The following is a 27,044-nucleotide window of genomic DNA, read 5'->3' on the forward strand; positions in this document are numbered from 1 at the left end:
TTTGAGACAAATAGTGAGATACTCAGTGTTGTGTTTGAGAAAAATCAATCTGTCCACGGTGTGAAGTACACCTGGAAACAGCCAGGCAGCCAGAAGTGTGTTGTCGTCATCCAGGCGAGGAAGTTCAACAACCCAGACTGAGAGGTGATAGTCACAGAGATGTGCATAGAAACAATACACTAACTGGATATGGAGCTGAAGGAGGAAGAAGAGTCAGGTGACCCCCAGATTCCTGACTTTAGCCAAGCGATAGGTAAATGGTACAGTTTCATCCACCAGGGCAGGAAATGCAGTAAGAGGAATGTTATGGGTTGAATCTTGTTTGTTGAAGTCCTAACCCCCAGTACCTCAAAAGGTGCCCTCATCTGGCCGTAGTGTCTTTAAAGAGATAATCAAGTTTAAATGAGGGTAGGTCCTAATCCAACATGACTGGTATCCTTATAAGAAGGGGAAATTTGGACACAGGTTGGACACCATGGAATGAGGGTTGCACAGCACTGGGATCATGTCGAATGTCAATCAGTGGTGGGTAAAGAGAGGACCATGTGAAGAGGCCTAGGGAGAAGACAGCCATTTACAAACCAAGGACAGAGGCCTGGACCAGACCCTTCCCTCACAGCCATTGGAAGGAACCAACCCTGCTAACACCTTGATTTTGGACTTAGAGCCTCCAGAATGGTGAAACAAATTTCTGTCGCGTAAGCCCCCCGGTCTGTGGTATTTTTGTTACTACGGCCCCAGCAAAGCAATATAAGGAGTAACTCATTTGGAGATAGCCAAAAGTTATGTTTTGGATGAGTTGACTTTGATGTGTTGTTTTTGGATAGCCAGGTGGAGACCGGCACCAAGGTTGTCATTCAATACACAAATCTAAGTCTCGGTGGGGGACTTGGGACCAGAGAATAGAGAGTAAGGTGTGTCACTCATTTCTGACACTCCTGCATCCATCCATCGAACCGTGTGACCATTACATAGTAGGAATTTGGAAAAAGTAGTTGAGTGGATAAATGTCTTGGTGGCCTACGGACAGCGGGCAGGAGGGACCACACAAATACTGGAACTAGATCTCATCTCCCGTCCCAGCACAAACGAGGTTAGCTCAAGCCCTTTTGGATTTTAGAGGATTGCTGCATTGGTTGCTGATATTTCCACTCATCAAGAAGGATAGTCCTCTCTTTGTTCTCTAAAATCAAGTGATAAAAAAAATTAACCAAACATCAAAGGTATTCTTAGAAGAAAGAATGATAGTCTGACAGGAGTCTTAGGTTCATGCCCATGTTCCGAAATGTTGACCCCCAAGTCAGTAACGTGTCTATTTTAGGCAGCAGCTTCAAAGTCTGCTTAGCTTAAAATGTCAAAATAAGTAGATGACATGGCATTACGGAAAATGGCAAGAACCAGAAGTTAGGAGTCCTTGCTTTGAATCTCGATGTGCCTTTGAAGAACTGGGTCTACTTAACCTTTCTGAGTCACCTTTCCCTCATCTGTGGAACAATGATAGGGAGGGAGTAATTGGATGATCTTCTAACCCTGACATTCTAGGATTCTGTCAATGTTGCCTTTCATTGCCAGTGTTAGGAAGAATAACATTTCCAAAAATAGACTTGCCAACCTGATTTAGTCCACCAACATGAACACATGTAATGAAGTGATAGGCAGAAGTTAATATCACAGTTCACTTTGGTCGAATAATCTCTGCCTCCTTAAGATGGCAGAAAGAAGCCTGGAAAGAGTACTTGGTTTTAGAATGCACCTTCATTAGCAGCAAACTGGATTTTACTGGAATGTTTCTGAATTCATATGATCACAGTATTTTGTCCAAGGACTTACATTTCTGACCATACTGAGAAAGGATGTGGAAAAAACACCCATTCCTAACTGGGTTTGTGATTTCTCTTAGACCATTCAATATTTAAACCTCATGCATTCGCCTTTTCTTTATATGCCTGGACATCTCAGCCACAAAAGGGAACAGAGGATTAAGAATTATTGAGTAATTTCTATTAAGTATCGTGTTTTGGGCCAGGTGCTTGGCCCGTGTTACACATTGCCTCATTTAACACGCCCCAGAGTGGATGCTGTCACCATATCTTCTCTGCATTCAATGTTGCTGAAGGTTGCATACTTAGGGCTTCGAGTCTGGCTGTGGGAGTGTGCTTGGCCCATGAAAACAAGCCAGATGTACCTAGGAGTTACTGTTGAAGAAGCAACTCTCGACTGATAGCAGATGGAAATTTAGGAAATAAATACTCCAGCCTCCTCACCATGTGTTTGGGGATAACTCTGAGGTATATTCTACACCTGCTCAGGGAATTCCCCAGAAGGACTGAGTTCCATTTATCCATGGTGGGTGTTGACTTGATAGCACACCCTTTATTGGCTGCCTTCTCTTTCTGTCTCGATACCCTCGTATTTCCTTTGGTCATATTCCAGATAAAGTATTTACTCTCAAACCCTTGCCTCAGCTTCTGGGGGAATCCAAGCTAAGACATCTCCCAAGATCCCTATGGAGTAGGTGCCATTATTGCTAATTTATAGATGAGGAACCTGAGGTTCAGTATGGTAAAATAATAGTTGTTAAGTCTTGGTATGAGAGTGTTTCAGTAGTTATCAACCAAGGGAGACTTTGTCCCCCAGGGGACATTCTGAAATGTCTGGAGACATTTTGGGTTTTCAAAACCGAGGGGTGCTACTTGCACCTAGCAGGTCAGAGGTGCAAGTTGCTGCTAAACATCTTACAATGCCCACTTCAGCCCCCTACAGAAAGACGGATCCAGCCTAAGAAAGGTCAGTAGTGGCAAGGTTGAGAAACCCCACTCTAATCCAGCAAGACTGGCTGTTGGATGGTAACTCTCCTGTGTGACTTGTCTATTGTATTTCACTTCCAGGGCCAAGCTGTGGCTCAGCTGTGTTCCACTATCCCCAATGTGACTGTCTTTGGAACAGCTTCTACTTTCAAGCATGAAGCAATCAAAGAATCCATGACCCACCTCTTTGACAGAAATGCAGACTATGTGCAGGAAGTGAAAAGGTAAGGTGTTTGCTCTAAAGAGTGCCAGGTTGGTCCTTGCTCTTCTCTTAAAGAACAGTAGCACTCATTTAGAGGAGGGCTGATGATCATCATAGTCATAGTAATCATAGTAAACGTATATCGGGGGCCGAGTATTACTAGCTCTGTGCTGAATACTTGATGTGGATGAGCTCACTTAATTCCCAGCAACCCTATTATGACAGCCCCCCCCCAATTTGAAGAGGGTAAAACTGAGGAACAGTGCAGTTGAGTAACTTGCCAAGCTACATTATGATAGTGGTTGTGACATGACCTTTACATCGAGAAGTTTATTTCTCATTCATTCACATGACAGACCAAGGAAATGTGGACTCCAACCTGGGTGTGACTGAGAGCCGCCGGAGGAACGAAGTGGTGACATGATCAGATCTGAGTTTTGAAGAGTCACTGGTGGTGTGTAGAGGAGGACTGGGAGGTGGGGGGCTGCAAGGCAGAGAGATCAGGTTGCTGGTGGGTGTGGACCCACGGTGGGGAACGTGGGTTTATAACCTGACCCATGCTCCACCTGGGGTCCTGAAGCTATTGACATGGCCCTGTGCGTGTCAACACAGGAAATCAGGTGGGAAACCCAGCTACCTTGAGATGATTTGTGTGTCACACCCCTGCTGCCGCTCAGAATAGGGGGGAGGCTGATGCTCGGGCTCGCTCCATTCCCAGCTCCTTAGGGGATTCAGAGAAGTCTCAGAGCTGTGGTTTCAGTCTCTTCATTTCCTGGCCCTAAATTGTACGACACAGAGAAATTCAGTTGTCTGTGTAGCATCATAATCAAGAAACAACTTTCTCCAAATTGAAGGACTTAGAGGATGGGAGATCTGGTTGTCGAAGGGTATAGATTTAGACCAGATTAGGTGAAATTTGGGGAGTCTTTTGGAAAGGAGAGTCTTCTGATGGTCTGGATTTTCCGATTTGTTTTCCAATTTTAAAGGTAGAGATTTGCACAGAATTTAAGGTTGTCCCGGTATTTTCAGTGGGGTGTGAAAAAAGAGCTTCCAAACTAGATATTAGAGGTTCAGCACCTGTTTCTCAGATATCTAGACACTGCAGGCATATTTTAAAGACTTCCTGGATGGACGTTTGCCTACTTTCCTAACCCTCATGTAGCTCTTCCTTCTTATAACTTGAATCTCTTGAACTGTGTGGTCTGGAAAATGAACTGCCATTGTCCCTCCAGCAGGCTTTGCCTTTAATCCCTTAAATGATAATTTTGCAAGCATTCGTTCCTCATTCATACCCTGACCACCTTAATACCAGGTGTCTGTGATGGGCCAGGTGCTGTGCTAGGGCAGAAGATCTGGCCAAAAAAACCACCTTGAGAGTCACTGCCTTCGTGGAGCTTTGAGTCTAGTTGGGGAAGAGGGACAAAAAATAGTATTTTAAAAAATAGATTGATTTATACTCTTGATATGTGCTCTGGTGGAGAAATACAAGATGCTGGTGAACATATGCAGGCAGGGAGATCAGACATAGAGTCCATCAAAGAGTGAGATTCAGGTTGAACACTAAAGGATGAGAAAATGGCTATAGGAACAGCATTTCTGACCAGGCAGAATAGCATGTGTTAAGGTCCAGGCTCGGGAATGACTTGGTAAATTCGAGAGTATGAAAGAGGACCAGAGTAGCTGGAGGTAGTAGGATGTGGGAAGCAATGGGGAAAGACGGTCAGGTGGTGGCTACTCTTCTAAAAGAGTGACAGTGAGCGGCCCCTGGGTGGCTCAGGTCATGATTCCAGGGTCCTGGGATCGAGCCCCACGTCAGGCTCCTCTCCCTCTCCCTCTGTCCCTCTCCTGCTTGTGTTTTCTCTCTCTCAAATAAATTGATAACATCTTAAATAAGTAAGTAAGTAAGTAAGTGGCAGTACATAACCAGAGAGCTCCTGCCTTCTCCATTTTCCCTGGAGAATTTTCCATCCCCTCCCCGCCCCCCCGCATCACTTCACTGTCCACAACCTGCTGCCTTTCTAGCCCCGAGTCAGTGATTCATGCTGATGTCAGAAGAGCAGAAAGAGGGGTGTCTGGGTGGCTCAGTCAGTTGAGCGTCTGCCTTCAGCTCAGGTCATGATCCCAGGGTCCTGAGATCCAGCCCTGCATGAGGCTCCCAGCTCGGCGGGAAGTCTGCTTCTCCCTCTCATTCTGCTGCTTCCCCTGCTTGTGCGCACGTGCTCTCTGTCAAATAAATAAATCTTTAAAAGAAAGAAGAGCAGAAAGAGACTGCATCTGAGACCTGCCTCAACACCAGCTTCTTTCAAATATGACTTCCACCGATTCCTTATGTGTTTAAGCAGAGATCCTAGGATTCCATCGAAAATGACTAGGAAGCCACAGATGGGTTGAGTCTAGTTGGGGAAGAGGGACAAAACCTACCTGTCCCACCAACCCTACCCTCAGCAAAGAATCCAGAAGAAGATACAAGCAACAGGTACTCAGTGCCTGTTGCAGAGCCAAGCACTGCTTCTGCCTCGGGGTAGGTGCTCAACATATTCCCACAGGGTGAATTGTAGCATTGTCTGTAATTAGTGAGATTTCAGAACCAGCCTCCATTACCAACAGCAGGGAAACAGTTCAGTGCATTATGCTACACCCACACTCTTGAGTATTATGCAGCCCATAAAAAAAAAAAAGATAATTATGAAGATTCTGTCACAAAATGAAAAAATATCCACAGTGGCATATTGAGTGGAAAAAAAGCAGAATGCCAAATTCTAGCTACACTGTGATCACAGCTTTGTATAAATTCTTGGTGCATGAAGACAAAAAATGAAAAGAAAGTGGGGGAAAAAAATCCAACCACTAATATGCAATAGGAGTGCAATGTAGAGTGATTTCTCTTTGGTTTCTGACCACGGATCTTGTTTGTTACAGTGTTCTGTGGTGATACATGAGGGGAAAAACAGTAACATAAAATTTCTTGAGATGCAGATTCTTTTGTAAGCCAGTCAATTGGTAAGCTTCTTTTGAACACATTTTCAGCCTTCAGCCAGGCATTGTAAAGGGAATGGGGGGAAATAGTTGTAATAGAGATCTCACCTTTACGTCCCTTGCTCCTTCTCTGTCTGACTATGCTTGAAATCAAGTAGAAGAATTAGAAGCTTTGAGCATGTGCACCTCACTGTAAGGACTTCAAAAGTAAAGAGGAGAGAGAGAGAGAGAGAGAGACAGAGAGACAGAGAGACAGACAGACAGACAGAGAGCACCAAAGTGGGCAGTCCCCAGCAGGGAGGTTGATGGAAGGGAAGCATTTCAGTAGGTAGCCAGAGGTGGGGAGCGAATCCCAGCTAGGCGAGCGGGTGCAGACAAGGCGGATCATAGCCCCAGGCTCTGCTGGTCTCCTCTCCCTCTGCTGACCCGAATGATTGGACCACGGTGGTGCCCCTCAGATAATCCTGCCAGGGGAAAGTTCCTCATTTTACAGATAAAGAAACGGAGATGATAGAAATCAAGGAGATTCTAATCACCTAGAGAGAGCACAGAGTGTGATCAAGAATGAATTCCTAGGGGCGCCTGGGTGGCTCAGTCGTTAAGCATCTGCCTTCGGCTCAGGACATGATCCCGGGGTCCTGGGATTGAGCCCCGCATCGGGCTCCCTGCTCAACGGGAGCCTGCTTCTCCCTCTCCTGCTCCCCCTGCTTGTGCTCTGTCTGTCAAATAAATAAATAAAATCTTAAAAAAAAAAAAAAGAAAGGATTCCTAGAGGTGGTATTGCTAAGTAATTGTACACTTTTACTAGGAAGCCTACTATGTGCCAGGCACCGTGCTCAGCACCCTGTGAAAAGGCCTCTTGTGCACTGGGTACCGTGCTCAGCCCTCTGGGAGAAGCCTACTATGTGGCAGGGACTGCGCTCAGCCTTCTGTGTACCGGACACCGTGCTAGACCCTCTGGGAGAAGCCTGCTGTGCACCAGGCACTGTGCTAGGCACCCTGAAAGGGCCTCATCCCTCTGTCACGAGCTCGGGGGTGAATGGTAAAAGCTATGGCACAGGGGAGTTCTCAGAGAAAGAGGAATTCAGAAAGAGAAGCACTGAGCAGAGAACCAAGGATCCACTTGGAGATGAAAGTTACAATAAAGGGGGATACATTTCTTGGCAAAGTCAAGGGCTTCTCTCCCAGTAATGGCCCTGTTGGACCTACCACTGCTCAGGAGAAATTCTTCACTGATCTGTGTGGGTGTGAAACAAAGAGGTGCATTCACAATAAAGGGGCAAGGGGGTGGGGACCCAGGAAGGACAGGCATGAAAACCTCGGATCAGCAATTCCAAAATATCTTGCTGCTGAATTTGGCCAGCGAATCTCTGAGCTGGGGCTCTTTGTGTTTGCCTTTTGAATCTGCAGAGATTTATGACAGCAGGAGAAAGCCCTTACTCTGTCTGCTTACACACACGCAGGTGAGACTGGCACCGCCCGAGACTGGGGGGCGGGGAAGTGCTAAGAAATGAGGATGGCCCCTGAGCTTCTGAGCGGTTGCCTAGCTCTGCTTGTGATTTCCATGGTTGTTTCATTAGAAGGAGCTGCTAAGGTGCTTTTCAGTGTGAGGTTGAGTAAGGGAAGCCCTGTTCCAAGCCTACTTGTGGGGCCTGGAGCATTGGAAATAGACCCGACTGAGTCCCATTCTGTCTGATCCACTGGTTGAGCTTGTAATGATTGAATGGGGGATGGAGAACCTTTTCAATTTTGCAACTCACCTGAAGGAACATATCTAGCCTTAAAAGGAGCAACAACTGCTTAAAGATTTTTTTTTTTTAAGATTTTATTTATTTATTTGACAAAGAGAGACACAGCGAGAGAAGGAACACAAGCAGGGGGAGTGGGAGAGGGGGAAACAGGCTTCCTGCTGAGCAGGGAGCCCGATGTGGGGCTCGATCCCAGGACCCTGGCCTGAGCTGAAGGCAGACGCTTAACGACTGAGCCACCCAGGCGCCCCAACTGCTTAAAGATTTGACAGAAACAACCAAAGCATCCTCACCCTTGAGGCACGGGGAATGACGTCACCCTTGAGGCACGGGGAATGACGTCACCCTTGAGGCACGGGGAATGACGTCACCCTCTGCTCGGCATCCACCTTGTTGTCACCCTCCACCCCCACCCACCCCACCACTGATCTTCAAAAGGTCACAGTGACAGCAAGGAGCAGGAGTTTGCGGCCGATGTGACCCCAGTGCATGTGCAAACCCTGCCTTACCTGACTCAGCTATCTCAACGCCAAGAGAGGTGTGGGGAGAGAAGAACACAGGAGATCTGCAGCATCTCCCTCTAGCAAGAAGCCCAGGGAGCAGCTCCCAGCTTTGCTCAGCCCCTGCTGGGAGCCTGCATGCCTAGTGGTGGTAGTGGTGGTCATCAGGGCTGGCCACAGCTCACTGTATGAAACCTTGCCCTGCTTCTGGGGCCCTCACTTGGTTTCTGGATGTGATGGATCAAGGTTCCTCATTCCCTGTAGTGGGCCCTAGGGTATGTTGCCTGACCCCATGGAGCCTCAGCTTCCTTATCCATTAAGTGGGGATAATGATGGCCCTTGAGTTATAGGGTTGGTATGAGACGTCCTCAAGGAGATGGGACTTAGGAAGTGCTTAGCTCTGTGCCTGGCACATAGTAAGTGCTCTTGAAAGTGGGACCTGCTCTCCTAGGAGCATCAAGGGTATCAAGCCTCTGCTCTAATGGTTTTTGCGCTGCCTGGTTCCACCCACCCTGAAGGTTGCTGGGGTTAATGGTTGGGTTGTTGAGGTTTTACAATCTGTCCTTTATACTCTTTTCCCAAACTAAAAGAATTCTCTTTAAGTTGGCCTACTCTGAAAAAATAATAAGAAAAGCTACCATGGACCCAGAAGTTACCATGCGCCAGGCCCTATGTTCCATGTGCATCAACTCATCCAAGCTTCACAGAGAAGCTTGGGATGGGAGTTATCACCATCATTCCCTTCCACAGGTGGGGACACTGAGACACTAAGAGGCTAAGTAACCCACCTGAGGTCACACAGCAAGTAGGTGGCAAACTAAATGCTCAATACTGAGGTGAAATTCATATTCCCATGCCTGCCCAACGCTCCATGTTAGTTGTCAGTTGTGGCAGACATGCTTGGGTCCTTCTGGAAGGAGATAGTGTCCAGACAGAGTCTCTCATTACCATGGTTGGTGCCCCAAAGCCTCTTCCTTGGGCCTATTTAGTGCTGATTGCCCTGGGTCAACCTGTCACAGTGTTTTCTGCAAAATGCCTTTCCTTCATCACCCAACCAATTCTTGCTCATCCCTAACAGAAGGATCCTATTCCACTGCCCCAAGTGGCTCCATTGGACCTGTGGTGACTGCCTGGGCTGTCCATTTAGTCTGTCTTCCCTAGTATCCACGAGCTCCTGGATGGCAGGGAGGAAACTGAGCCCTCATCTGCGTACCCCCAGCTCAGCACACACACTGTCCAGCATGAAGTAAGCACTCAGTGAGTGGTTGTCCAGTGGCTGGAAATTTAGGACAAATGTGTAGGACCCTGACCTTGGGCCTCTCCTATAATCTAGGACAGAAAAAAGCAGCTTCAAAATAGAAACCTCCTGGCCTATCTGTTTGGAGTAACATGGTCTAACTCTGGATATATCTATATTTATTTTTAAAGACAGCATTTAAAACAGAATTTTTCAAAGAATAAATTAAATTCACTGCTTCCCAGAGCTGCTTGCTCAAACAATGCTTCTATAGTTAGACTGATTGGAACACTTATTAGATCTTACATTCCGAATGGTGGCAAGGCCATTGCTCTGGAGTTCAGCTGGACCAAGGTTTGAATTCTAGGTGTACCAGTTACATAAGCTTGGGCAAGGCGCTGCATCTGAGAACCTCCATTTCTTCCTCAAAAAAAGTGGAGTTAAAATGCCTGTCTCAGACTTGTCATGAAGATTAATTCTGAAATGCCCGGGATACAGCAGAGCCCAGAAACTGTGAGTTTCCTTTGAAGGAAGCACACACGTAGAAATGTGGAACACCAGTCTTAAAATGTTCTTCTTTGTCCTGCATTCATTCACTCCGCATTTATTTGATCATCTATTCATATAATCAGTCAATATTTGCTGAGAACTAACACTGTGTCCTGCAGGATAAGGAGGATTGAGGATAAAACAGGCAGCACAAACATGGTCCCTGTCTCATGGGGCTTACATTTTGGTGGAAGAGACCATAGAATAATTTCAGCCCATGACAAACTGAAAAGTGTCTTTAGTACAGATGCTAAAGCACAAAGGGAGCTAAAGTAGAGATAATTTGGGGCTGCTGCTCCAGGTCGGGTGGTTAGTTACAGCATTTCTGGGGAGTTCACATGTGAATAAGACCTGAAAGATGAGGAGGAGCCAGCTCTAAGGAGAACTGGGGAAAGGCTGTTGTGGCAGAGATTATGGCATGTGCGAAGGTCCTGAGGTAGGAACATTTTAGGAATTGCTACAAGGTCAGAATGCCCTGAGCAGTTAGTGGCAAGTAAGGATGAGGAAGTGGGCGGTAGCTTGTAGGTCACCCCTTGCTGTGGGCTGCCTTGCATTTCTGCAGAACCAGAGGACAGAGCAACAGGCCTAGATGAGGCAGCTAATTAATACCAAAGAAGTGTGACTGGCAGTTTATGGGAGGAAATGTGCACTCACAGAATACAGATGTGAGGAACATTAGGCAAGATCTGAGCATTTGGGTCTGGACAGGGTCCTTCAGAGGTACCCCCAAAGGTGTGCATAGCCCAGCATTTGGGAGGCTGCTCCTGAGCACAGGTGGGCATCGTGCACTAAAGGAAAGAGGTCCTGGGGAAATGGAGTTTGCAGGGAAGACCTGGTGGGCCAGGAGGGCTGGTCGTAGAAGCAGAGTGGGGTCCTACTTCCACAGGAGTGAACACACTTGGTAGAAGTGAGGAATACAGGCGCACAGCTACCCAACCCATGATGTAAGGTGGAGACCTGATCACCAGGTGTGAGGCATCAACCTAGAGCCCACCAGTGGAGTCTGTGTATTCCAGCTCCCAACTGCCTCTCAGGCCTCACCTCTTTACATTTTCTTTACTGGCTGCTTCCCAGTGTTCCTGCTCACGGGCTTTCTCCCACCACAGGACCTTTTCATATGCTGTTCCCCCCCACCTGAAACATTATTCCTGCCACTCTTTACCTAGATAACTTCTCCACTTTGCATTTTCCCAGGGATGGATTCTCTGGCAGACCTGACTGGGCAAACTCTAGATTGATATGGTCTTGTGGCACTAGACACCAATTTCAATTTAATTTTTATTTGTGTAATTATAGGTTAACATCTACCTAATAGCAGTTCTAAAAGGGGAGAAATCCAATCTGTTTGGGCTTACACCTGCACCTCCAGTGCCTAGTGCAGTGCCAGGGCCAAATATTTAATGAACAAATTAATTATTGATAAAAAAAATAGCCAGTCTGGCTCCCGAGTAGCTGGCTTAGACTAAAGTGTGGATCCAGAATCAGCAGCATCAGTATCTCCTGAGAACCTGTTAGAAATGCACATCTTTGGGGCCCACCCCAAACCAACTGAATCAGAAGCTAGGAGAAGAGGGGGAAGGAGGGCAAATTGCAATCTGTTTTAATGAGTGCCCCCCGCCCCCACGGAAGATTCTGATGCACTGTTGTTTTAGATCCACTGGCCTAATTCCCTAGTTCTGAATTTATAGGTGGGACTTGAACAGACATACCTCTACAGATAAGCATTCTATTAGGCAAAAGCTAAGCTGATAATTTTTGATGAGTCTTTGTAATGACTGGAGTTTGGACTTGACTCAAAGGCTTTTGAAGGTCATGACTCAGCTTTTGAAAGTCACAACTTGGCTGTCCTCAGGCATGGGGCAGTTGACTTAGTGTCTGAACCCTAGAGATGCACATGCAATTTTCTACTTATGAAAACAGGATCCAGCTGTTGACATGAGCTGCAATGCCTGCAATGCCTGAACTTTGTTTGGGGATGAAGGTGGAGGAAGAAATACTGAGCTGTGTGCTAAGACAAGATAATCCTGCAAACTCATAAATCTGAAGAAATGCCATTCTTGTCTGAGCAGAGCAAGGCCTAGCCATAACTGGGAGCCCTGGGGGCATGAATATCTTCCTTACAATCCCCAGAGCCTTCCTGTTTACAGCCCCCTCCCACAAGCATAATATCTTCTAACAGTGGAAGCCCAGTAGATGTTTGCTAAATGCATGAGTGAGTGAGTGAATCAATGAATGTATAAATATATTAATGGAAGAAGGGATCGAAAAATGTTTCGTCTGCTTAATACAGTACAAATATGGATTCTCTCTACTCTGGAGCCTTCTACTCTACAGGAAGATCCTCTCTCTCTCTCTCTCTCTCTTTTTTTTTTAAGATTTATTTATTTGAGAGAGAGAGAGAAAGAGAATGGGGGCGAGAGAGAGGGAGAAAGAGAATCCTCAAGCAGACTTCGCCCTGAGCATGGAGCCTGATATGGGGCTTGACCCCAGGACCCTGAGATTAGGCCCTGAGCCAAAACCAAGAGTCAGTTGCTTAACCAACTGAACCAACCAGGTGCCCCGAGATCCTGTCTATTTAACCTCCTTCCTCAAAGATTCCATTTTAGATTGAACCTAGAGACTGGATGAATACAAGTTTGTGAGTTAAATTAATGTGCTTCACTGAGGAGAGAGGGAGAAGGGGAGAAAAGCTAATCCCTGCTAGACTGGAAACCCCATGAAGACAGGAGCATGTTGGTTTTGTTCCCCCATCTCTGTCTCTAGCACCTCGGACAGAGCCTAGCCCATAGCTCAAGCTCCACAGGTAGGAACTGTTGAGTGACTGACTTTAGAATGATGGTTGTGTGGCTGGCAATGGGTTAAGCATTTGACACCTCATTTCATCCCCAGCACAAAGAAACATGCTTGTTCCACTTTATGAAGGAGAAAGCTAAGGCTCAGAGAAGTTGCAAGAGGTGGCTAGATACAAATTCAAATGTATTCATTCAATGCGCGTGATGTCCACGGTCATTCTCCTAACCCAGGCTGGCTCCTGATATCAGCCACCAGCCAGACTTTTAGCTGCCTCCAGCTCTGTGAAGTTCTTGAGTGGAACCCAGAAAGGTAAATCCACCTCCTGGCCTCCTGGCCTATTTATGGCTACTCCCAGAGCTCTAGCTCTTTCTGATTCTAGGAGTAAACAACATGACACAGGAAGGGAGAGCAATCAAAAGTTTGGTCCCTAAGAGGTGACAGTATCTTACTTTGTTTTCACACCATTTAGAATCTCTCCTGAAGGAGTGGACATTGTTTTGGATTGCCTCTGTGGGGATAACACTGGAAAAGGTCTCAGCCTTCTCAAACCACTGGGAACCTATATTTTATATGGTAAGTGCTGAAGACAAGAAGGTAAGTCCGCAACAGGGAGCACTGCACGCATGCTTACAAAAGCTCTGATGAATAAAATGTGTTGATATGTTGGGGTAATGAGATTGGGAGGACTTAATTTTTTTAAAGATTTATTTATTTATTTTGGGGGGGGGAAAGAGGGAGAGAATCTTCAAGCAGACTCCCCACAGGGCGTGGAACCCATCTTGGAGGTTGATCTCACAACCCATGAGAACATGACCTGAGCCAAAACCAAGAGTTGGACCCTCAACTGACTAAGCCACCCAGGCACTCCAGGAGGGCTTTTTAAGTATTTTCCATAATATTGCTATCGCCATTAGTTATTTTCAATTATAAAAGTAACACATGTGCCTACTGCCCTATTATCCCTATGAATACTTCTCATTCCAAAAGGGGTAAAGGAAGGTCAAGACAGTGTAGTCATTAACTTGACCCACAGAAGGTGGCACAGGTGCGAAATATTAATGGCTTCAAAGGAAATTCAAAAAATGAAGGAATGAAGGACCCACAGTAGGACGGGAGGGGTGGCTAAGATATGGCAGTTTTAAGGGAGATTCTTCCCTACTGGAGATGAAGTTGCAAATTACAACTCCTTCCTATTCTAAACTACTCCTGTATATCCTGATCACAAAGAAACCCTGAATGGTTGCAGCATACCTATGCTTTTACAGCCCCTGATATGCTCTTGAGTTTGAGGGGATTTATGAACAATATCTGGGAGATTTTCTCCAGCAGAATGCGACCACAGAGCCACCTCCCTCTCTTCTTCCTCTCTTCTGTTACATGATTGTAAACTAATTTAAACATTAGTCTCTAAAAAGTCAAAGACTACCTGAGAAGCCAGATATCATATTCCAAAGCCAAAGGATACTGGGATTATCCAATGTTTGAGATTTTTGGCACTTCTGTCCCCTATAGGTCCATTAGAAAATTGAGCCTTGGCTCTGTATGACTCAGGAAAAAGTATTCATTTCCCTGCTAGTCACTGAGAAGCTTATAAAAGATATTTGAGAGGTATAAATATTTAAGCATCTTATCATCATGATTATGACAGAAAGAGAGGGAATAAACTTCCCGTTGCTGAAGTGTTCTGGTATTTTCAGTAGTGACCACATAGCTGAAAGTCTTTGCAAGTAGATGCATAATTCTTTAATTATTACTATTATTGATAAAAGAAGCTGTGAGCGTCAATGCCCAATGTGGGGATATTGGATATGACTAACATGTGAGTCAAATGTTGATAGACAATTTATTCTTTCTTATTCACCAGTTCCATTTTTGCCCCAGTTCCATGATGTCACTTGGCAGAATACAATTTTATCATCTCACAAGGATCTAACTGATTACACTGATTACAAAGTAACCAAAGCCTGGTACCACAATGCTTGGTGGTAGTCACCCCATAAAAGGAGAACAGTGATTAACTGGCTACTAGTCTACCCAGGCCAAATAATGAAGTTCCAAATATACATTGCTTTTTCATTAAATAATGGTTCTCTGAGAAGGACTTATTCCCAATCTTTGGGGACAAGGCAGGAAAGTTGTTGAAAAGGCACCAATATAGCATCTGATCTGTTAAGAGCTCTCATCCCCTCTGCATCCCCAAGAACCACACAAAGGGGTCTCTTCTCTCTGTAAGAGCATCTTAGGAAATCTTCCTAACACCATCTCCCATCTTCCCTCTGAATATTGCCCTTTCCCTTTAACCAAGCACAGTTTCTCATACCATTTGTCTCAAGTGGTTTTGTCCTCTCTGCTCAGATTTCTTTGGAGCTAGTACGTTGATCACACCACTTCCTGGGCTCCTGAACCTATAGTCACTCTCACCTGCTCTTCTGTACCCCATTTTTCCATCCATCTAAATTCTAGGTCAGTCCTATCTCTCCCTGCAACTTAAGTGCCCAGCCCACCAGAGCCCCAAGCCCTTCACTTGTTAAGGAATCAAATTCAAATCATGAGTTAGGCTCATATAGGACTTCATTTCCCAGTCTTGAAGAATGGAATCAATAAGACATTTCAAGCAACTTATCATTTTATTAGAAAGTGGGTCTAAATCACATTTTTGCTACATGCCCAATTTTCCAAAGTAATGACATGGTCACCTTGAGAAATACTTTCTCTTTGATCCAGTGACCCTTGGCTAAAATTAAGTCAACTTGATGCCACCCACTCCCTTCATTTCCCTCATTTTTCCAAGGCTGCATTAAAGTTTTTTCAAGCTCTTGACAGTTCTGGACCAAACAACTGCCATTCTTCTGTGTGTAGCAAGAGATGTTGGTTTTCATTAGCAATAGCTTGACTTGGGAATCCTCCATTTGCAGGTTCATCCAACATGGTGACTGGAGAGACCAAGAGCTTCTTTAGCTTTGCAAAATCAGTAAGTATCCATACATGTCAAATGTACTATGGTAGTGCGTGATTTGCATGTTGTGAGCTCTTCCAAATAAAGACATTGACCTAATAACCTAAACCTTGTTTGTCCTTCATCTGCATCATTCATTTTCAATAAACCCTGTGTTCCCGCCCTGGTCACTACACATGAACAAGACTCTGTATAAACTTTGGCTGCTTTGTCTAAGTGAAGCAGAGAGGTGGGAGCATCCGAGAAACTCAAGAAAGCTTTATTTTGATTTCAACAGAGATTGCTTAAGTTTTTGTGTTTTTAATCATTCATTGGTCAAAAATAAACTTGGCATTAAGTGAATTTTATTTGCTTGAGTTGGTTTCTGACCAGGTTTCTGGGAGTCCTTAAGATTTCTCTGTATCTCCATTCTACTGAGTTGGAGATCCAAATTGGATCCCACAATTGTAGTGAGTCCCCTGGGTGATTTTAGACACAGGCAAATCTGTGAACCACTAGCTTAAACAATCATGCTCTGAATGTAGTGGTTACTTTGCAATTGAGAAAACACATCCCTGGGCAGTCCAACCTACTCCGACCTATATTCCCACTTGCTAGAATTAAGCTAAGTTGGACTTGAACTTCAGTTTTTACCCCTGCCCCCCAACAGGGAATTGCTGCTTCTCACGAGAGCTTGCTCTTATCTCCCCTGAGCCTCCTAAGCAGCCAGCGCATCATGATTGGTTCACTCACTTTGTGAGCACCGTCTGAGCACCTGCATGTGTGCAAGTCACCAGGGCATTGCAGTGAATGAGATGGGTACATATTAGCCCCTTGTGACTCTCACATTCTAATGAGGGAGACAAACTGAAAGAAGTAAAACATATTAATAAGATGGTTATTGTAAATGGTCATAAGAACTCTGAAAGGGATTCAAAATAGGATGCAGGATGGGGTGGAGGCATCTGGAATAGGGTGGCCAGGGAAAGCCATAAAAATCATTCTATGGGTGGCACTATGGGGTATTCATATGCCCCCTAAGTGCCAACACTGTGGCTGCACAAGGCTTCACCCCCAAACATTCCCTGATTCTGGAATGATTCGTACTCCCTGCCCTGTGACAGTAGAATTAAAGGGCCTGTCTTTGCCTTTGAACTTCCGAGTTTAGATCAAGGATCACTGCAATGACAGAATCTGTAAGGGAGCAAGAATGGAGTGTAATGAAGGATGCTGTCTGGAGCAAGTCCCACGAACATAGGCTTTGTGCCACTTGCAGCTGTTTCGTTGCTGTGGCTGTAATTAACGTGATGCTGACAGCCTGCTGTGGGTAACCAAACTGATCCCAAATTACATGCAGTTGTAAGAAGTGTTTTCCTTTTCTCCCCTAAATGCACAATCAGAACACACAGTGTTAATGAAATAACTGCAGTATGCCCAGGTTCAGTGAAGGCACTCATAAAAACACGGCCAGGATGGAGGTTGAGATTCTCCTGCCTGAAACAGCGGTGCTGATTAAAAGAATGCTACATAGTTGGAGGTCAAGAACAAAGACTATTTCCTTTCAGAGGTCAGGTCCAATATTAGTTGGTCAGTGAGAAGCAAAATGAAGATAGGGCATGCCAAGGAGTGGAATGATGACTTTGTTCTAGGAGGTTCTAGAAAGGAATTTTCTTCTATATATTGGAGAAAGGCTTAGAAAATAAAGCCATACTTGGACCTATAAAAGAATTTCTCACTCAGATATCCTAATTATGTTCCACCTTAAAACTCTTGCAGAGCTGGTACTCACTCTTTGTCAAACACGCCATTTGCTTTTAGACTATAGCATTGGTTAACAATGGTTAACACCTAGAGAGCAATCTGCCTCCAATTCAGAGCTCCTCCTCTCTAAATCGAAGATAACAGAAATACTTTATATTTATAGAAAACCTACTCCAGGTCAGACACTGTTCTAAGAACTTTGTATATATTAACACACTTGTTCCTCATGATTGACCCCATGAGATACAGTAGGGAAATTTAGCACAGAGAGGTTAGGTGACTTGCCTAAAGTTGTGCACGCAGCTAGTAAGTGGCAGAACTGGGATTCAAAACCAGGCATTTGGCTCTAGAACTCCCTTAACCATAGCTGCAGGAATTGCAGACTTAGCAAGCATTCATTTCACAAACACTTACTTGGACATTGCAGATGCACCATGAAACGAGTCATTAATCATTTCTCTACTTTGTGTTTGTGGGAAGCCAGCCCATGGCCAAATACATGTCTCTCCTCGAGCTGGCCTCCAGGCCCTCAGGGGATGTACATTAGTAAAGAATTTCGTGCATGAACCTTATCCCTTTTTTTTTTGACTTGTCTTTCTCACACTTATTTTCCTAAAAATATGATTGTCCCACTTAAAAAATATATATCAAAATCTTTTGTGAGCTTTCATGAGCTCCCACAATTCAGGAAAGAGGCAGGATGTAAATAAACACCCCAATGACATAAATATTATGAATGTCCCTAAGTGCCCATCACATTCCTCTCTGCCTTCTCTTTTAAACGATTCACCACTTCTCCTTAGAGCCATTAGAAACTGGAACTTGGCATTTCTAAATTCTGACCGGCACCAAAGAAAATGCAGTTAAATCAGGACAAAACAGTTGGATAACCATTTCTGTAGTCTGTTAGTGGATTATTTACTTACTTTCATGTCTGAAGTGGGGGATGAGAGGCTGGAAATAGCCACACTTGCCACTTGTGTGCGTGTCCCATCTAGGACTTCAGCGCTATTGGCATTTGGGGCTGGATAACTCTTTGTCATGAGGGGTTGCCCAGTGCACTGTGGGATGTTCACCAGCACCCCTGGCTTCTACCCACTAGATGCCAGTAGCTTCCCCTCCCCTCCAGTCACCACCACAAAAACACCCCCAGACATTACCAACTGTCCCTCAGATAGGAACTGCTGGCTTCGTCCCAACAATACGGCTTCACGCTCCATCATGCCTGAATTATGTTCCCTCACTCTTTCTCTGGTGGATTCCTACCCACCTCTCCAGCTGTGCCATCATTCCCCCTAGGAAAGCTGCTCTTGTGGCTGGGTCACCATCCCACTGAGTCCCCACCACACTTGGTGGACTTCTCTGCCACCCCTCTCCTTCCCCACCATTCATCAGCTAAACTCTTCAGATGCCTGAGAGGGCTTCATGGCCCTGCCACTCTCTGTAGCCCAGGCATATGAAGCACACAGAAGGACAGGGAGCACAAGTGGTAGCAGGATTCAGCTCCAGAGCCGACAGTCCTAACCCTGGGCCTCAGTGTTCCGATGACATGTGGCCCGATAGCTGTTTTCAGGAAGTTTGTTTCTCTCTCCCACCTAGACCCTGTGCTCTGCTCATAAGCATCACCATGCACTCACAGCAATCCCTGGCTAAATAGCTGCCTTAAAAAATACCCCAACAAGGACCACCCCTTGGCCAGTTGGAATCCGTCCCACTGCAGCCCTATTCTCTGCACACGATGCTGTGAACACAGCTGGCTTTGGTTCCTTGTAACGGACACCTTCTCTCCTTCCAGTGGTGGCAGGTCGAGAAGGTGAACCCCATCAAGCTCTACGAAGAGAACAAAGTCATCGCGGGATTTTCCCTTTTAAATCTGCTCTTCAAACAGGGCCGTGCAGGCCTCATTCGAGGAGTGGTGGACAAACTCATTGGGCTCTATAACCACAAGAAGATCAAGCCCGTGGTAGACTCCCTTTGGGCCCTGGAGGAGGTAAGAATGTTTTCCCCCAGCAAATAATCTCTTTTTAGCCCAGGGAGATTTGGGCAGCCAGATACAATCTTTTATTCAAAGATTATTCTCCAGGTTTGTTCGTTTTAAAATGAGGGTCCTAAAAGTCATTGTCCTATAGTTTGGGCTTTGGATGTAAGAAATATTCTAAGTTCCATAGTGGTTCTCAAACCATGTGCCTCAACCTACCACTATGAGTCCTTCTCAGATAGGCCACCAAGTTTTCATGGGTGTGGACGATCCACCTGGGTTCTCAGAGGGCATGAATATTGCTGCAGCATCATTTATATTATCACCTCATGTGAGTAGATGACATCAAGGTTGGGGCAGACAGTGGCTCAGAGCTGAAATGTTTTATATGCTAAACTCACTGCTGTTAGCTGTCACAATGGGCACTGTAATTATGAATGAATTGTTGGGTCTAGTATTGAACTGAGTGTGTTTGTTAACTGATCTGCCAAAAGTTCTAGGATTTGAAAGCGTTCCTTGATCACGAAAAAAATCTAGACTCCATAATGTAACCTTTCAGGATACTGAAGCATGAACTTGCTGCACAAACATGGGCAGGTGGGATGTCCTAGGAGGAGGCAGGGTCTAGAAAATCCTCCAGATCAGGGACGTTCTGGACATTTGGGTAGCCAGTCTTGGGAGCTACCTGTGCAGAGAAAATAAAGAGGTATAACGTAGGTTTCAAGAGACATTTCACTAAGAAATCTTCCTAGGTCAGGCCGTTGGCTTCAGGGAGCCGTGAAGCCCCCTGAGAAATATCTTAAAATATGTAGGAATGTGTTTTGTGTTTGTTTGGCTTTTGCATTTTGCATGGGTGAGTGCCTTACAAGAATTTTTTTGTACTTTGGGGAGCCACAGACATCCTTGGAAAAGCTAACAAACATAATGTTCTGTGATACAGATAGTAGGTATTGTCCTGGCAATAAAGCTGGTGCTATTTGCCTAATGAACTAAGTTGGCCGAAATCCAGTGGCTCCCCTAAGCACAGAAATTGCCCTAAAAAAAGCTTTGTGGGGGTCCCCACATAATCAAGTAGAACCGGTCTTAGGTGAATGGACCAGGAGTGCACCTGAATCTGCTTCTTTGATACTGCAGTATCATGAATGGTCTTAAAAAATACCCAGCCATCAAAACCCTTGTGTCTTCTGATAAAAGAAATACATGCTTATTGTAGGAAAGTCCTAAAGTAAGAACAGAAGCGTAAGGAGAAAATAAACTGCAAGTGCACATTCCAGAGATAACATTGCCAACACTTTGGCTTGCATCCTTCCAGTCTTTTTTTCTTTTGCAGATGTTCACTGTGATTCGGTTTCTTGTTAAATCAGATAATCATGCATTCCCTCTGCTGTGTAATCTCCAAGATGGCTAGCCTACTGTTATACTTTCCTTGAAAACGTTTTTAATTTACTGAGTCAGACTTACATATGGTATTCACTGTGGTGTCTCAGTGGCATAGAGAAGGGCTGGACTGCATGGTTCCTGGTTCTCAGTGGTCAGAGAGGAGAGAAAACTGGGGGTAGTCAAGACCAGGGCTAAGAGATTAACTTGACTATGGGACAAAGAAGGGGGCTTATACTTAAACTGAGTGTTTAAAAGGGAAGCATTTAAGTGAGAGTTGAAATCCAGGAGGGGTCCAGTTGACCCAGTGGGTCCTTATTCTCGTATTTGAAATCATTTCTTGGTCACAAATAGGTATTGAATAATTACTATATGCTCAGCACTGTGCAGATGCTGGGGACACAGTGATGAACAGACAGCCAAAATACCTGGGTTTCAAGTAGCTTACATTTAGAGGGATGGAGGGAGGGGCAGAAAATACTGGACAGTGAACAGAAATCAACAGGGTATTTGCAAATTGTCATAAGTTCCTGAAAGGAATTAAATGAGGGTATATGTTGGAAGTAAGTGGAGCGGGAAGACAGTTTTCACAGACCAGTGGTTTTCAACCCCTTTTTCCTTATTATCTGCCCCTCACAGGAGACTTTTTAGACTTCTTTTCCTGATGAAGCCCCTCTATGATATTTTAATACCATAGGTATACCATCGATCTCTATATCAATTCAGCTGCCTATCATCTAGCTAGCTGTCCTTCTGTTTATGTCCTACATGTATATCTGTGCTTTACCGATTAAAAGAGTAAGATTTTTTTTCATCCTCCAAGAACCAATTTTTATCCCTTTGGGGGATGGTATCGCACTCATTGAAAATGCATTCGGTACAGTGACTTCAGACAAGAAAGGTTAGGTATCATGCGAGCTGCGACATGAAAGAGACTGAAAGCTACAGAAAAGTGCCTCCAGGGCAGAGAGACCCTCAAAAGTAAAAGGACAAGGCTTATGTGGCCCCTTTCCACAGGTTGGTATGAGCAAGTGTGGGAATGGTGTTTACCCAAAGGATACAAACATAGTGATTCCAAGGGGCACCTGCACCCCAATGTTTATAGCAGCAGTGTCCACAATAGCTAAACTGCGGAAAGAGCCCAGATGTCCGTTGACAAATGAATGGATAAAGAAGATGTGGCATATATGTGTGTGTACACACACACACACACAGTGGAATATCACTCAGCCATCAAAAAGAATGAAATCTTGCTATTTGCAATGATGTGGATGGGACTAGAGGGTTAGAGGGTATTATGCTAAGCGAAATCAGTCAGAGAAAGATAAATATCATATGATTTCACTCATGTGGAATTTAAGAAACAAAACGGGTGAACCTAGGGGAAGGGAAGGAAAAATAAAATAAGAGGAAAACAGAGAAGGAGGCAAACCATAAGAGACTCTTCACTATTGGGAACAAACTGAGGGCTGCTGAAGGGGAGGTTGGTGAGGGGAAAGGGTAACTGGGTGACGGGCATTAAAGAGGGCTTGTGAAGTAATGAGCACTGGGTGTTGTATGAAACTGATGAATCACTGAATTCTACCACTGAAACTAGTGATATAGTTTATGTTAATTAAATTGAATTTAAATTAAAAAAAATTTTAAAAAAGGAGTACTGGAGTAGGTGAGCAGGGCCCAGATAGAAATCTGGAGTTTAGTCTAAGTCCCATGGGAGGCTGCTAACGGGTCATGGTCAGGAGGTGCCACATTGGGACCCCAAGGTTATGATCCACTAGGGAAGAAGCAAAAATTGTGAGACTGGGTCCCAGGCTCCAGCGGCAGAAGTCTGATATTCAAGGAAGCTCTTGACCTGACTTGGGAATGGGAAGGGGGCGCTAACCTGAGCTCAGCGTGCATTAGGGAGGGTCTGCTCATGTAAGGCAGTGGGGGACAGTGGAGCCCCATGCATGTGGGAGTTAAGTCAGGACAGGCTCTGCGAGGACCTGCACTGACCAGAGGCAGGAAGCTGAGGCTGGCAGTCGGGGTGGACTGAGTCAGGGATCTATCCAGGCAAGTCTGGGGACTTTATTCCAAATACTTCCGCAATTCACCCACTTGCTCTCCTTTTCACACTCATGGCACTGTGGTCTAAGCTGGCCTCCCTCCTGCATGAGCTTCTGACTGGCCCCTCACTTCCATCTTTGCCCCAGCGCAGGGCATTCTCCACCCAGCAGCCCACCCTTGGGCCTTATCACTTATCACCTTATCACTATCACCCTTATCACTCCCTAACCCAGACCGTGTCCACCCTGCTTAAAATCCCTCTGTGACTTCCCACTACACCCGATCTGCAGTCTGAATTCTTTCCTGGACTGTACAGCTTTGGTCCTAACTCCTGCCTCTCTCATCATCTTCTCGCTGTCCACTTTGTCTCCTTCATCCGGGTTGCAGTGGCCTGCGTGTCCCTGGTCCTGAAACTACCCAAGCCTTTGGGAACAGGGGTATTTTGAATACTCCTCCTCCAGATTTTCACAGAGTTGCTTCCTTCCACCCATTCATATCTCATCTTCAATGTGACCTAAATAGAGAGACCTTCCATAAGCCCCTCCTGAAGGGTCCTTCCTACACAGCCACCCACCCAGGTGGCTCTTTTTACTCTGTTCGACCAATCTCCATTGTATTTATCACTGGTAGAAATGATCTTGTTCATCTGTTGGCTTGTTGAGACTCTTGTCTCCCTTCCACTAGTAAGTAAACCCCAGATGAGGAAAGACCCTGACTGTGCCATTCAAGACCCCAGTGCCTGGCCTGGAGTCGATGCTCAATAAACACTCATTACATAAGTGAACTGATGAATCCAGCAATACACAGAGATAGGACTACCTGGGTATTCTCTATGTTCAATAATAAGTATGTGTTGAATGATGAATAAATGAATGAATGAACAAGACATACTAAAACAAGGTATTATTACTTTAAGACAACGTGGGCCCAATTGACATTTTGGCCAAATCATCCTTTGCTAGGGGTGGGGGTTGCCTTATGCTTTGTAGGATTAGTAGCATCTCTGGTCTCTACCCACTAGACAACAGTAATGCCTCCCACTGCCAGCCATAACAATAAAAAATATCACTAGACGTGGTCAAATGTCCCCGGAGTGGGATAGGGAGGAGGGGCAAAACCTCCACAAATTGAGAAACACTGCTTTAAAAGAAGCCATATTGGTTAAGATAGTCCGTAGGAAAACAAAGGGATTATATGTTCCTATGGCAGGCTAGTCATCCACAGAGAGGGGAGAGAGACAGCCGTTGCCTGTTTCCCAACAAAAACGTCCACAGCCACTCACTAGTAACACCCACCAACTTTCTGGGGGATCTTTTCTACAATATTTACAGACATCTGTTTAGAACTGCAGTTGGGCCAAACTCAGTTATTTATCAAGCCCACGTGGCTCTTCCGGGCTCAAGGAGAATAGAGTATGCTTATTACTTGCGAACCTCAGAGGGATGACTGTAATGATTTTTTTCCCCTCCCCTTTGGTAAATGATTTCACAAAACTGCTTTTCAGGCCAGCTCTGTAACCTCATCGATGGACTATAAAGCCCATAGGGATTAAAAGAAAATTTTCTTGGGCTCTCTGAGCCCTCAGACTAGAAGATTTAATAATTTCAGAAACGATTTAGTGTTTCTTTTTAGCCATCTGTCTTTCACTTTATTGTAAATTTAATACATGAAGCAGAGATACGCTCCAGCTTCAGGTTTGCCTCCAGATATTAAAGATGCAGCTGTACATTAAGTTAGAAAAAAGCTCATCTCTCCAAACAGTTCAGAGGTGGGAAAGGAATGAAACATACTTGAATTTGTCAACCAAGCTGCAGTGACATTATTGAGACCTACTATGTGCGAGTACCAATTTAGGATTCCCCGACCCTTACGTTTATGATTTAGTTTCTGAGACAACACCGAGGTGTTGGTCATGGGGTACTGTTTTCAAGTGCAACTGGATTTGAAAACTAGAGAGAATAATGTTAGTTAAGAATCTATTGGGACTTCATCAAGATAAAAAGCTTTTGCGCAGCAAAGGAAACAGTCAACAAAACCAAAAGACAACCGACAGAATGGGAGAAGATATTTGCAAATGACATATCAGATAAAGGGCTAGCATCCAAAATGTATAAAGAACTTATCAAAGTCAACACCCAAAGAACAACTAATCCAATCAAGAAATGGGCAGAAGACATGAAAGACATTTCTGCAAAGAAGACATCCAGATGGCCAACAGACACATGAGAAAGTGCTCAACATCACTTGGTATCAGGGAAATACAAATCAAAACCTCAATGAGATACCGCCTTACAGCAGTCAGAATGGCTAAAATTAACAAGTCAGGAAATGACAGATGTTGGTGAGGATGCGGAGAAAGGGGAACCCTCCTGTGCTGTTGGTGGGAATGCAAGCTGGTGCAGCCACTCTGGAAAACAGTATGGAGGTTCCTCAAAAAGTTGAAAATAAGAGCTACCCTACGACCCAGCAATTGCACTACTGGGTATTTACCCCAAAGATACAAATGTAGGGATCCGAAGGGGTACATGCACCCCAATGTTTAGAGCAGCAATGTCCACAACAGCCAAACTATGGAAAGAGCCTAGATGTCCATCAACAGATGAATGGATAAAGAAGATGTGGTGTGTATGTACGTATGTACACACACACACACACACACACACACACACACACACACACACACACACAGGAATATTATGCAGCCATCAAAAAATGAAATCTTGCCATTTGCAACAATGTGGATGGAACTAGAGGGTATTATGCTAAGCGAAATAAGTCAGAGAAAGATAAGTAGCATATGATCTCACTAATATGAGGATTTTGAGAAAAAAGATGGATGATCATAGGGGAAGGGAGGGAAAAATGAAACAAGACTAAACCAGAGAGGGAGACAAACCATAAGAGACTCTTAATCTCAGGAAGCAAAGGAGGGTTGCTGGAGGGGAGGGGGGTGGGAGGGATGGGGTGTCTGGGTGATGGACATTGGGGAGGGTATGTGCTATGGTGAGTGCTGTGAATTGTGTAAGACTGATGAATCAGACCTGTACCCCTGAAACAAATAATACATTATATGTTAATAAAAAATAAATAAAAAATAAAAGAGAATGAATGCTTACAAGTGGCTCCAAGAATGAGGAGGGGCTTAGTTGAGATCGGAGGGATACAAATTCTTTGGATGACTTTGGGATTACAAAACAAGGAAGGCATTCCAAGCAGGAGGGACAGTGACAAAATCTCAGAAGCAGGAGTATGGGGTAGGCAGGGTTGAGAGGTCTGAGCAAAACACAGCAGAGGTGATTGGCTAAGGAGGAGAGGAAGTAAGGTTGGTTTGGTCAATGGAGTCACATCGTGGAGGCCTTCACTGCCAAGCAGAGAAAGAGGAGTTGACGTTTTAGGTGAGGTGATTGCTCTTAGAGAGTGTGGCCTAAGGAACATGGCACCATCTGACCCTTTCAGTTCCCGAAAGCCCATCCCCGTCCCAAGTGTGACACTAGTAATGATACACCTGGACTATATAGCTCTAGCCTCTGATTGTAAATGCCTTTGCCCATCTGCCATTTCATAGCACGGGGAGGACTGTTATGAGCTGAATTACTCACCCCCTCAAATTCATATGTGGAAGCCCTAATGCTCAGTACTTCAGAATGGGATTGTATTTAGAGACAGGGCCTTTAGAGAATGAATTAAGTTAAAATGAGGCCTTGGGGTGGGCCCTCATCCATCTGACTGGAGTCCTTCTAAGAGGAGGAGATTAGGACAGAGCCACCAGGGATGTGCAGAGAGACCGTGTCAGGACATGCCATCTGCATGGGCAGGAGAGAGACCCCAGAATATAACCAACCCTGCTGGCATCCTCCTCTGGGACTCCCAGCCTCCAGAATGGTGAGATAGTAAATTTCTGCTGTTTCAGCCACCAGTCTATGGTATTGTGTTATGGCGGCCCCAGCCAACTCATACAGGGTGGCACGGAGATCTTGGCAGTTTTAAAATCTTCTGTTAAAGGTACTGCCGGTAGCATTTTACAACATTATTTACATAACTGTCTATGTTTGCACTCTCTAATATGGAACCACTAGCCACATGTGGCTATTTAAATGTAAATTAATTAAGTCAAATTAGAGATTCAGTTCCTTAG

General features: G+C 45.0%; 1 protein-coding gene across 1 annotated transcript in view; it reads left to right on the plus strand.

The window, feature by feature from the left end:
- Window positions 1–27,044, plus strand: part of VAT1L (vesicle amine transport 1 like) — a 142,269-nt gene that overhangs the window by 56,022 nt on the left and 59,203 nt on the right. The window contains exons 4-7 of the mRNA XM_025860321.2: window positions 2,889–3,031; window positions 13,282–13,385; window positions 15,728–15,783; window positions 19,304–19,498. Coding sequence (XP_025716106.1) covers window positions 2,889–3,031; window positions 13,282–13,385; window positions 15,728–15,783; window positions 19,304–19,498 — 498 coding nt within the window. The remainder of the gene's footprint in view (window positions 1–2,888; window positions 3,032–13,281; window positions 13,386–15,727; window positions 15,784–19,303; window positions 19,499–27,044) is intronic.

This window comes from Callorhinus ursinus, unplaced genomic scaffold (assembly GCF_003265705.2).
Source record: "Callorhinus ursinus isolate GAN/ISIS: 27379988/994484 unplaced genomic scaffold, GSC_fseal_2.0 scaffold46, whole genome shotgun sequence".
Lineage (NCBI taxonomy): Eukaryota > Metazoa > Chordata > Mammalia > Carnivora > Otariidae > Callorhinus > Callorhinus ursinus.